This window comes from Ranitomeya variabilis, chromosome 2 (assembly GCF_051348905.1).
Source record: "Ranitomeya variabilis isolate aRanVar5 chromosome 2, aRanVar5.hap1, whole genome shotgun sequence".
NCBI classification, from domain to species: Eukaryota; Metazoa; Chordata; class Amphibia; order Anura; family Dendrobatidae; genus Ranitomeya; species Ranitomeya variabilis.
The window spans coordinates 331,179,188-331,192,118 of record NC_135233.1 but is presented as its reverse complement, the minus strand read 5'-3'; the positions used below and the strand labels follow the sequence as shown (position 1 = coordinate 331,192,118).

Genomic DNA, 12,931 nt, shown 5'->3' with positions numbered 1-12,931 from the left:
CTTGGTTGCTGTTTTATGCAGCAGCATGAGGTAAGTTGTTTAAAAACAGGCCGCCACAACTTGTGGGCCACTGTTGTGTGCCTGCCCCCTGGCTAAAATTTGCCAGCCAGCCCCTGTTAAAGAGGTCCCCTCAATGGTAGATGATTGCCAGCGGCCCCATCAGTCAGGCAGATGCCCACCCGGCTGTAAGTAGATTTTGTTGTGTGTAGTTGGTTAGGCATTGTATGTGCAGTGCATGCAGCTGGCTGATACTGGGAGGTCCTGAGTGTGACGCCAGTATGCCCTAATAGGAAATATGGAGAGGTGGTCTTCATTGGTCAGCTTATTTTTATAACATTATTCCAATCGCCTAGACATGTCATCCTTTTATTAGCACTGGAGGTCTGATATCAGACGTTCCCAGTTCTGAAAATGAAGGGGCCGCAGCTCTGCACCCTCTTCTAAGTTTTTACTTATGTGCAGGGGTTTGTGACTTTTAAGTATTGTAAAATGGTTGATCTCAAAATCCATCAGATTTCATCCACCTACGGATCATAAACTGTTGCCATATTCTAGTGATATGCGGTGCCAGTTGGGCACCTCTACATTGGTGCCCCACTGGCACAGCCTCCTCGTTGTCCATGAGCGCAGCTGCCTGTGTGCGGTTGTTGATTGAGATGACTGTGTATAATTAGTGTTGAATTGCATGACAATAGATATTCTTAGACCTGATCGTTAGCAGATTGTCCTTGTGAATTCTTCATTTTGCTCACTTGTCGAGTGATCGGCGGCCTGTTTAGTAAACGAGCTGATCAGGAATAATCATTCTTCACTCGTTCCTGACTATCGGCCATTGAGAAGCATGTGGGTTTGGATTTGAATTTCAGGCAATGATCACACAACGCTTGTGTATATGGCCGGTACTGAATGTTGTGAAGATGGAGAATAAGTAGTTATTTCGCTACTGCAGAGCAAGCATTGTATAACTCCCTACATGGATTTGCGTGGGGCCCTACTATACCTCCGATCCCATACAGTTTGGTTGTTTTTATCTTCTGTCAAATTCCATATACATTGTATAAAATGTTTCTTTGGACTCGGCATTAGAGAGTCACTATCCTCTAGAGCATCACTCTTATTAGGTTATCTACGTGACCCCATACAGATCACCGTGTGGTGGCGCAGACATTTCCATCAGCTCCGTACAATCTCTGTGCACACAGCTCTGCCAAATGTATGAGACGTGCATTGCATATTTTATGTAGACACAAAGAATCATACTGTTACTAACTTAAAATAACGAAAAGGCAAACTGTAAATCCAGGTCCCCGAGATTATAGCAGAGGAGTTGATCATTCTTTCCATTATTGCAGTATTGTTGAACACTTTCCACTGTTGAGTCCAATGTGCCTTCCCCATGTGTTTCTCTAATGTCTTTCTGGTTGTTTTCCTAGATGTGCACTTTGTGTCACTGTCCTGGTGCGACAATTGGTTGTGAGGTGAAGACGTGTCGCAAGACCTATCATTACCACTGCGCTCTGCATGATAAAGCCCAGATGCAGGAAAACCCATCACAAGGAGTATATCTGTAAGAACAAAGAATTCTATCTTCCAAAAAATAACTTTTTTTTTTTTTCCCCTACTGGACAACCCCGTTATCACCTATTTAAATGGTTAACTTATTGATTGGTGGTCCGACCCTTGGGTCCCTTATCCTGCGGATAGGTGATAATTTGTTTTCTCCTGACCACCCCTTTTAATAGTCTCTTAGTAATTTGCTGTGTTGAACAATTCTCAATTGTATGTGTACTAATTCTGAACTTGAGCATTGAAGGTTTCTTGTTTAGTGTGGCTGTATGTATGGGTGCTGTCACTTGCATTTGGTATTCTTTTTGTTGGCTTTGGGAAGACCACAAGAATATGATGCAGTAAAATTGATTTCTGATGGTCAGCCTGTGCTCCCTGGTACTACTACTATTGCTATATGTAGGAGATGGTGGACAGATCATGGATTTATCCTTTTAATAACATGATGAATGTATACTCACTTGGGGTAGGCTGAACCACCCCTCCACTGATTTTAAGAAAGTCTCCGTAGATAGGGTGGTAGAGTGAGCATCTGCGACTGACCATGGTACCATTCGCCTTCTGTAGGAGTGTCGCTCACTACCTCTCCATTAACAGGGGACTTTGTGCTCCCGTTTTTTAAAACATTGAGTGTCTGAACAGCCTCAGCCCCAGTGACCAGACATTATTAATCTACCCTGTGGACAACCCCTTTAAGGAGACTGACTCGGTTTGTCTGTACTTTGCTCATCATAAAGTGCTGTCGGAGAGACATGGATAATGTTTTTGAGCACTTTAATTTTGTGTCCTTTTTGGAGAAAAGAAGGTTGTGTTACTGCAGCCAGCATTAATAAAGTAGAGCTTAAAGGAGTTGTCCACTATTTTCGAACCTGCCCCCAGCAGTCCTAACAGCTGCTGACCACATATATGTATAATTGTTCTTTATTACATACTAGCTGTACTACCCGGCTTCGCCCGGGTTAATGACTGCTGTTAGCAAAATAGAATGTGTTAACAAAAATTTATTCTGCACACAAAAACCACAAAACAAATAGATAGAAATGTAATTATTAAAAGGCAAAAACTAAGCAAATAGAAGCATTTCACAACATATATTAGCTTTGTTATACTGAGAATGTCTTTGTTGCCTATATTAACCAATCAGAGCTCAGGTTAATTAACTGTAGCAAAATAGAAGCTGAGCTGTGATTGGTTGCTATTGGCAGCCTGATAAATCCCCAGCCAACAGGAAGCCCTCCCCCCTGGCAGTATATATTAGCTCACACATACACATAATAGACAGGTCATGTGACTGACAGCTGCCGTATTTCCTATATGGTACATTTGTTGCTCTTGTAGTTTGCTTATTAATCAGATTTTTATTTTTGAAGGACAATACCAGACTTGTGTGTGTTTTAGGGCGAGTTTTATGTGTCAAGTTGTGTGTGTTGAGTTGCGTGTGGCGACATGCATGTAGCGACTTTTGTGAGATGAGTTTTGTGTGGCGACATGCGTGTAGCAACATTTTGTGTGTTGAGTTGCATGTGACAGGTTAGTGTAGCAAGTTGTGTGCAGCAAGATTTGTGCATGGCGAGTTTTGCGCGTGGCGAGTTTTATGTGTGGTGCATTTTGAGTATGTGCAAGTTTTGTGTGAGGCAACTTTTGCATGTGGTGCAACTTTTGTACATGTGGCAATTTTTCTGTGTGTGCAAGTTTTGCATGAGGTGAGTTTTCCATGAGGTGAGTTTTGCACGTGTGGCGAGTTTTGCGTGAGCCTAGTTTTGCATATGGCGAGTTTTGCATGTAGCGAGTTTTGAGTGGTGACTTTTGTGTTTCGACTTTTATGTGGCGAGGTTGGTGTGTGTGTGTGGTGAAATGTGTGCTGAGGGTGGTATATGTGTTCAAGCACGTGGTAGTGTGTGGCGCATTTTGTGTTTGTGTTCATATCCCCGTGTGTGGTGAGTATCCCATGTCGGGGCCCCACCTTAGCAACTGTACGGTATATACTCTTTGTCGCCATCGCTCTCATTCTTTAAGTCCTCATTGTTCACATCTGGCAGCTGTCAATTTTCCTCCAACACTTTTCCCTTCACTTTTTCCCCATTATGTAGATAGGAGCAAAATTGTTTGGTGAATTGGAACGCGCGGGGTTAAAATTTCACCTCACAACATAGCCTATGACGCTCTCGGGGTCCAGACGTGTGACTGTGCAAAATTTTGTGGCTGTAGCTGCGACGGTACAGATGCCAATCCCGGACATACACACATACATACATACACACATTCAGCTTTATATATTAGATATACCTGTATGTAATCTCCTGTATATAGTATATACCTGTGTGTCATCTCACCTATATATAGTATATATCTGTGTGTCATCTCCTGTATATAGTATATACCTGTATGTCATCTCCTCCTATACATAGCATATACCTGTGTCATCTCCTCCTGTATATACTATATACCTGTAGGTAATCTGCTCCTGTATATAGTATATACCTGTGTGTCATCTCCTCCTGTATATAGTATATACCTGTATGTCATCTCCTCCTGTATGTAGTATGTACCTGTATGTCATCTCCTCCTCTATATAGTATATACCTGTGTGTCATCTCTCCTGTATATAGTATATATCTGTGTCATCTCCTCCTGTATATAGTATATACCTGTGTGTCATCTCCCCTGTAAATAGTATATACCTGTGTGTCATCTCCTGTATATAGTATATAGCTGTATGCCATCTCCTCCTGTATTAGCCCTCGTTCACACGTTATTTGGTCAGTATTTTTACCTCAGTATTTGTAAGCTAAAATGGCAGCCTGATAAATCCCCAGCCAACAGTAAGCCCACCCCCTGGCAGTATATATTAGCTCACACATACACATAATAGACTGGTCATGTGACTGACAGCTGCCGGATTCCTATATGGTACATTTGTTGCTCTTGTAGTTTGTCTGCTTATTAATCAGATTTTTATTTTTGAAGGATACCAGACTTGTGTGTGTTTTAGGGCGAGTTTCGTGTGTCAAGTTGTGTGTGTTGAGTTGCGTGTGGCGACATGCATGTAGGGACTTTTGTGAGATGAGTTTTGTGTGGCGACATGCGTGTAGCAACTTTTTGTGTGTCGAGTTGCATGTGACAGGTTAGTGTAGCAAGTTGTGTGCAGCAAGTTTTGCGCATGGCGAGTTTTGCGCGTGGCGAGTTTTATGTGTGGTGCCTTTTGAGTATGTGCAAGTTTTGTGTGAGGCAACTTTTGCATGTGTTGCAACTTTTGTGCATGTGGCAATTTTTCTGCGTGTGGCAATTTTTCTGCGTGTGCAAGTTTTGCGTGTGGCGAGTTTTGCACGTGTGGCGAGTTTTGCATGTGGAGAGTTTTGCGCGTGGCGAGTTTTGAGCGGCGACTTTTGTGTTTCTACTTTTATGTGGCGAGGTTGGTGTATGTGTGGTGAAATGTGCACTGAGGGTGGTATATGTGTTCGAGCACGTGGTAGTGTGTGGCGCATTTTGTGTGTGTGTGTTCATATCCCCGTGGTGGTGTGATTATCCCATGTTGGGGCCCCACCTTAGCAACTGTACAGTATATACTCTTTGGTGCCATCGCTGTCATTCTTTAAGTCCCCCTTGTTCACATCTGGCAGCTGTTAATTTGCCTCCAACACTTTTCCTTTCATTTTTTCCCCATTATGTAGATAGGGGCAAAATTGTTTGGTGACTTGGAAAGCGCGGGGTTAAAATTTCACCTCACAATATAGCTTTGACGCTCTCAGGGTCCAGACGTGTGACTGTGCAAAATTTTGTGCCTGTAGCTGCGACGCCTCCAACACTTTTCCTTTCACTTTTTCCCCATTATGTAGATAGGGGCAAAATTGTTTGGTGAATTGGAAAGCGCGGGGTTAAAATTTCACCTCACAACATAGCCTATGACGCTCTCGGGGTCCAGACGTGTGACTGTGCAAAATTTTGTGGCTGTAGCTGCTACGGTTCAGATGCCAATCCCGGACATACATACATACATACATACACACACACACACACATTCAGCTTTATATATTAGATATGCTTCCAAGCTGAATCGCTGCCAGTCTCGTGATCCCACATATCTCTACACCGCTTTCTTCCAGTGTCTTTCCATCCACGCTGCCCATTTCCCAGGTTCTAGATTTGGATGGGTTGGCAGCGATCCACATTCTCATATTGTATGCTTTATTAAGAAAAAATAAAAAAATTTCTTCTTCTTCTTGTTACTTAGGATTTATTGCCGGAAACACAAAGAACAAATGCACAACTCAGAAGGTAAATTTTAATCTGCAAGCATCTTCACATGCCCTGAATTGTAAGGCAGAGTTTAAGGATCTCATTCTATGCTATTGTTGCATTCGAATTTAAGAAGTTTGTGCGATGTTTATAAAAACAGCAAGTTAAAAAAAAAAACAAAAAACAACAACTTTGTTTTGCTGCTTTGGTTTTCCAAAAGGCTTTCTTAAAATGAGCTGGAATATATGTTGCTGTAAGCAACTTTACTTTTGCTCTTGCACCAGTCGTGAGAAAATTCCACTCTTGTGCTGTAGAAGGCAATCAAAGATGAACATATTGATGTAGAGTTTTTTTGTTTTTGTTTTTTTTGTTTTATATAATTCAATTGCTTTTATTGCTGCTGCATGGTCTCATTACGTTCCTGCCATATAATAAGCGATGTTCATGACACAGCTGCCATATTGAGCAATTTCCTCTAGATGGCAGCGATTGCATTACCGTCCATCAGAAGGTGATGTAGAGTGGTCATTGAGCACTTCTTTAACATATCACGTATGTTTCGGGTGATTCACTGGGATGATTTTACAATCTGCCTTTTTTTTTTTTCTTTTTTTTTTTATATAGATGAATTAGAAGAAGAGTTTGGCCACAGAGACTTAAGTCCATCACCAGGTAAACGAGGCCGGGGAAGGGGCTCACGTGGAAAATCAAGGACTGCAAACTCCAGAGGACAGTCGGAGGAGAGCAGGCTCACATCTTCACACTGTACAGAGGAGAACGAAAGCAGCTCCAGTGTAAGTCGTGGATAAAGCCAGTGTTGTGATGGTTGCGCTCATGCTCATCTTATTTGATTAGCCACATGGGTGCATGTATGGCCATCACATGGCCTCAGCAATTGGGTTGGAATGTATAAACATTGGAATACTGTACATATTCCAAAAACTTTTGCCCTCATTACATCAAACTAGTAATCAAATGTGTATTCATGCATAAAATTTTAGCAATATAGGAAAACTGTAAAGCATATATACCACATATTTTAAATGGTGTGTTTTTTTTTTTTTTTTTTTTTTTTTTAATCCATAGAGGGAAAACAGACCTTGAGTTATCTGATTCCTACAAGGAGGCAGACACTAGTTACTGGAGCGCTGCGGTGCTTATTTTTCTCATATTCTCTGTTAACAATCAATGTGTGTAGAGTGTATTGCAATACTTGGCGGTCGCTGTCTTCTACGCTTTCCCACCATGGTCTGCTGTGGCATCCCTTGGTTGCATCTGTAGGAAGAGAGCATCGTTCTGGGTAACATACACCTACACAGAGGTGACCTGTGATCTACACAGAAGCCACTCTATGAGCCGGTAGGTAACGTGGTGCAGGAGCTGCGTTGGAAACTGCAGCAGGGGACAAACGTTAATTATTGCAAGACGCTACACACTACTGATTGCCAACAGAAGAGAAATTGTTTAACTGCAGGAGTTCTTACGTTGTTGCTGTTATCATCAGTTAAGGCTATGTTCACATGACCAGTAATCATCCGTCAGAACGGACCTAGCTGCAGTCCGTTGATAACAAAGTTGTGCAGATACAATTCATTTGTCCGACTTAAAAAAAAACAAAAAAAAAAAAAACAAAACTGATTTCAACTTGACCTGTTATCCTTTTTTTTTTTTTTTTTATTTATTTATTTATTTATTTATTTATTTATTTTTTAAGTGGAGCGATCACCAGGTCTGGCCAATATGAGATAAGAAAACCACCTTTTAGGGCTGATATATGGCATTCCATAATGCTGTATATTTGCCCCAAACCCGGCCTGCAAGATAAAAAAAAAACCAAAAACCATTTATTATACTCGCCTGTGAGGCCGTCCGGTCATAGGGGTGTCACTATTCTTGGTCTGGCGCCTCCCATAAATTTCAGTTTAAGTTCAGTTTAAGAAGGGGAAAAAAAAAAAAGGGATCCAGTTGAAATGTGTGTTTTGTTTTTTTTTTTTTGTTTGTTTGTTGTCCAGCAAAAAAAAAAAAGTCTGCACAACTTTTGTGAATGAACTGGTACTGGATCGATTCGAACAGATGATTACTGGACATGTGAACATGGCTGAATACTCCAACAAAAAAAAATAATAATAATAAAAATTACACATTTGGCATTGATGCATTCAGAGATGTGTTGTTAGAAATGTCTTATCAAAATATAAAACAAATTAATGAGTTCGGTGAACAATGTAACGAGAGAAATTGAAACACCAGAATTATGTTTTTGTTTTGTTTGTTTTTTGTCACTACAGCATTGTATTAATGTGCAATTAGAGGCAATTTTTTTCCCGTTTTGATGGTAAAATCAATTGATGGAGCTCTAAAAAAAAAAAAAAAAAAAAGTTATGGCTCTTGGAAGGAGAGAGGGGAAAAAATGGAAAATGGCCACGACATGTAGGGGTTCAAGTTTGTTGCCAGTTGAGTGATCATAACACCGAGGTGCCATATTTTTATTTTTTATTTTTTTCCAGTCCTTATTACACATTAATTTAGCCTGCCCTAACATGTGTAGTGATACCCGGCAACAATCTACATTTCTGGAAATATTCTTTCAACAAAATATCGTTCATGGACGAATAGTCTTTATTTGAGCGCAAGATCTTTCAGATGAAAAGAAGCGTTTCTTTACAAGTGCTTCCTCTGTCAATGATTGTTTTGGTTTGAATAATTCATTTTCAGCAACTTGCGTCTGTGTATGGGGGGGCCCTAGTCTCCTTCCACAGATTTCCATCAGCATAAGGTCGTTCTACTGATATCCATCCTTGCCAAAAGTAGTAGCCACATTCCACCTTAATGAAGACCCCATGTTGCCCGCCTTTTGCTTTTTCCTTTTCCCAAGCCAGAAAATGGCTCCTTCTCAATTTGGATATAGTCAGCACATTGCTCATTTACCGCTCTCAAGCCACCTCTTTCGGGTGGACGCTTTTTTTTTTTTTTTTTTTTTTATTCCAGAGAGACCCATTTCCGCTCTCTGGTATCCTGTTTTTGGTCAGCTGTAGATGATGCGCATCACTCAAAAGGGCAAAGTGCCAGCCTTCTGCATGATTGCGGAATCTGGGGGCATCGTGGACACGGCCACTTCCCCGCAGGTGTGCAATGCGGCCAGGTGGTGGTTTCATCACTCTCCTACCATATTTTACAGGATGCTTGTTTTTCAATAAACTCTGCAACCTTCTCTATTGACTCCTCCCTACGGACCCATTTTGGAACTTCCCATCCTGTATCTCCCCAATGACACGAGGTTTTTGTTAGAAGGCAAAGCCTTTTCTCGTGCTGTCTAGAGGCCACACAGCACCCACCAAGTGATTTTTCTTTCTACAGTTATGCGTATACCAGGCTTTCAAATCCATATTTTGCAGCCAGTCCGCAGATATGCAAAGCGGCCTTATTGGTTGGTGTATTTTCTCTTTAATATGTTCCCTCTTCTCCACTGGGTATAAACTGTGCTGCTCATTAGCTGAGGTTTACTTCGGATCTGCCTCCGTCTGTATCCCCAAGTGGAAAGTACAAGAAAAAGCTTTACTCATTGCCGACACGTTTGTGACAAGTGCAAAAAAGAAAATGACGTTTGTTTTGTTTTTCTCCTTCCTACAGAGAGACAGGTCACCCCACAGAAGCAGCCCTAGTGACAGTAGACCGAAATGTGGCTTCTGTCATGCTGGAGATGAAGAAAATGAAACGCGAGGAAAGCTTCATATATTTAATGCAAAAAAAGCAGCTGCCCACTACAAGTGCATGGTGAGTATCCCGACTGCAATATCTGACTGTTCTCTGTGGTGGAGCAGAAAAGTCCTCTCTCGTCTGTTCTACTGCACGTTGCAGAAGATGTTTGGTTACTTGCACTACTTTGTGGTTTCTACAGTGGTACAGTATACTTATTTTTTTTTTTTTTTTTTACCCCAAGGCTGTATACTAGTGATGAGCGAACAGATAGTGTTATCTGAGCATGCTCGGGTGCTAACCAAGTGCTTTCAGCGTACTCTAATATGTTCAAGACCCCACACTTGCATGTCTCGCAGCTCTTAGAGGGCCGCAACACATGCAGGGATATTTTCCGAGCACGCCGCAGACACTCAGCACCCGAGCATGATCAGATAACACCTTCTCCAAACACGTTCGCTCATCACTACTGAATACTTTAGAGTTCTGTTCTGTTCAGGTTTATTTATTTTCTGCTGCCAAAAGCTTCTCAATGGCTCTTTGGGCCTTGGAATGTTTTTTTCTAATTTTTTCAGTTTGGTTCTTAATTGGGGGGGGTAAATGTCAGGCTGTAACAGTGAAGCACAAAAACTGCATTGCTACTGCACAAGAACCATGGCATTAAGGGTGTTGTGACTATTTACTTATGAAGAAAATAGTATTTTTGACCTTTTTTAAAAGTTACTCATGTAAAAATCTTTTATAAAATAACTTTTTACTTGGCTGGTGCCCTGAAGATTTGGTAATACTGCTTGCCTTGTGGCCATGTGTATGTAGCCATTATTGCTTCTCTCACTGTAGCTGCGTTCTACTGTGAAAGTATAATTTCTGTTCCTGGCTGGTTCTTTTCTAGTGCAGTAAAAAGCCAAAGATAGTGTATATACAGAACCTGCCGGGGATGGCAGGAGACGGAGCAAGCGCAGGCAATGTCACTGCAACGGCACGCAGCAGTGACGTGACATGCAGATGTGTAGGATGTTTGTTTTCTCCTTCGCCTCATTGGGGGACACAGACTGTGGGTGTGTGTTGCTGCCACTAGGAGGCGACACTAAGTGATACAAAGAAAGTGATCTCCTCCCCTGCAGTATACACCCTCCTGCTGGCTCTCAGCTAACCAGTTCTTGCTTAGTGTCCGTAGGAGGCACACGGACGGGTCTGCTATTCACACCCAAATCTCCTTATTTATTTTTACCTTTTACATTTTTGATTTTACTTTCTAGAACGAAGGGGCGACGGATCCTTTCAAGACTCCGATCTCCCCGAACCATCAACAGGCAAGAACGGAGAGTGTCACCTCTCCGTATCCTCTCCTGTGATGTGGGATGCCAAGCCTGGGCTGATTCTTAGGGGCGACGGGCCCCTTCAAGGGCACCGATCTCCCTGCAACCTGAACAGACGAGCACATGGAGTGTCGCCTCCACGTACCCTCTTCCCCAGCCAGGCCTAATGCCGGACAACTGGCCCTGTCCACCCGGGGGCTAAACTCCGTGGATGTACAGAGGCCCCTCTCTTTGGCGTCCGAGCAGCTCCCACTGTCCCATCTCTGTTAAAGCGGATGGCACAAGGAGGCGGACGGTTCCTCTCCACCTCCCTAACAAAGGGATGGTGGATTGAGGTTCATCCCTGCACCGTCCACGCTGCAATACCTGACCTGCAGCAAAACAGTAGAGTGCGCAGGCTTTTGTCATCCACGGCGGCTCAATGCCGTGACGCGCACTGATGGTGAGTGGATCCAGTCAGCGGTGGGCCTCTGCAGTGGGATATTCACATGCAGACAGGCAGCCTCAGCCATGGCTTCCCTGTGGCCCACCTCCCTGAGGTAACGCTTCGGCTGGCTAAAAAAATGTAGCCGTCGAATTCAGCCGATGTGTAGGCCAGATCCCGGAAGCCGTGCCCGCACTATGGCGTGCTAAGGCGGCTCCGCCCACTTTTGGCGCTTCTCGCCTGGCACTGGAACGCTCGCTTCTCTCAGCCACCCCAACGTCCCTCTATTCTACCCCTGGTATTGCTCCCGCCGGCTGCAGAAATTTAGGCCCCGACTTGGGCCTATTCATGGAAGTCACGAGGCTCTCTTCGAGACTTTACCACCTTTGGTGGCCATCTTGGTCCACCCGGCAGGCACACACACAGGGGCGATGGTTTTGCATTAAAGGGGCACATGCAACCGGGTAAGGAAGTACTGCTCCCCCTGCCCCCTCATCCACCCCTGTGCTTAAAGGCATATGGCCAGTATTTCCTTGTCTTAAAGGCACAGGACCAGTATTCCCTGGTCTTAAAGCCACATGACCAGTCCGAAATCTGTCACCCCAAATGAGCTCAGGAGCCCTCCGCCGCCAATCCCAGCTTATCCTAGAGTACCTAGTTCCCTGAGTGGGCTTCGTCACTGCCGCAACCAATGGTTTCTCTGACCCAGAGATTGAATCCCTCCGTGAACCCTCTGTGGCTCGGAGTGCTCGCCGGACCGATTATAGATGGTCCCTCTCCTTCATGCGAGCCGTCGGCTAGCAGGACCCGCAGGTATTCTAGAAACGTACAGGCGTCTAGAAAACGGAAGTTTAAATTCCTGATCCCTCTCCAATGATTTGCTGAGAACAAGACTCTGAATATGGATCGGATATTGCCTTGGTTCTGGACTCACCAGAACATCAGAAAAGGATGGATTCGCTTATTTATATCATCAACCAATCTCTGTAGATTGACAAGGACTTCGGTTCTACTCTAGATCACGCTGTGTCCCTAATAATGAGACTAAACTCCCTGCAGAGCATTTGCCATTCACCCGGACAGGCAGTGTCCGGATAAGCGATTCACTGGACAGAAGCCTCTGCAAGCGCGGTATCCTTTTTCAGCCAATATGCAAACTTGTGGGGTGTTCTCTCCACATATACCCCCCCTATGACGTGGCATGCCATGCCTGGTCTGATTCTTAGGGGCGACGGGTCCTTTTAAAGAGCACCGATCTCCCCACACCATCAATAGACGAGTACATGGAGGCGACACTATGTATCCTCTTCTACAGCCAGGCCTAACGCCAGACAACCAATCCTGTCCACCCGGTGACCTGAAATCTGTGGATGTACAGAGGCTCCCTTTTTGGCGTCTGAACACCCTTCTCTGCATCACCACTATTTAGCAGATGATGCAAGAAAGCAGACGATCCCCTTCCACTTCCCTGTTAAGAGGATGGGGGATCGAGGGTTCATCATTTTAACTCCGCACCGTCAAAAGAGAGCGGCGATTGCAAGAGACTGCTTTTCCTGTCCTTCCGGATGCAGCCGCGCATTCTGCCACTGGGCATATTAACCGGGTTGAATGGTGTACCTTCCAGTATCCCTGCCCGATGGGCCATCAATTAAAAATACAACAGACTGTCAGACTGTCAGATAGCCAATCT

General features: G+C 43.7%; 1 protein-coding gene across 3 annotated transcripts in view; it reads left to right on the top strand.

Annotated features, from left to right (window-relative positions):
- Window positions 1-12,931, top strand: part of PHF6 (PHD finger protein 6) — a 37,130-nt gene that overhangs the window by 9,294 nt on the left and 14,905 nt on the right. For all 3 annotated transcript variants that reach the window (XM_077285335.1, XM_077285336.1, XM_077285337.1), the window contains exons 4-7: window positions 1,434-1,567; window positions 5,798-5,841; window positions 6,427-6,596; window positions 9,433-9,576. In XM_077285335.1, the coding sequence (XP_077141450.1) occupies window positions 1,434-1,567; window positions 5,798-5,841; window positions 6,427-6,596; window positions 9,433-9,576 (492 nt within the window). The remainder of the gene's footprint in view (window positions 1-1,433; window positions 1,568-5,797; window positions 5,842-6,426; window positions 6,597-9,432; window positions 9,577-12,931) is intronic.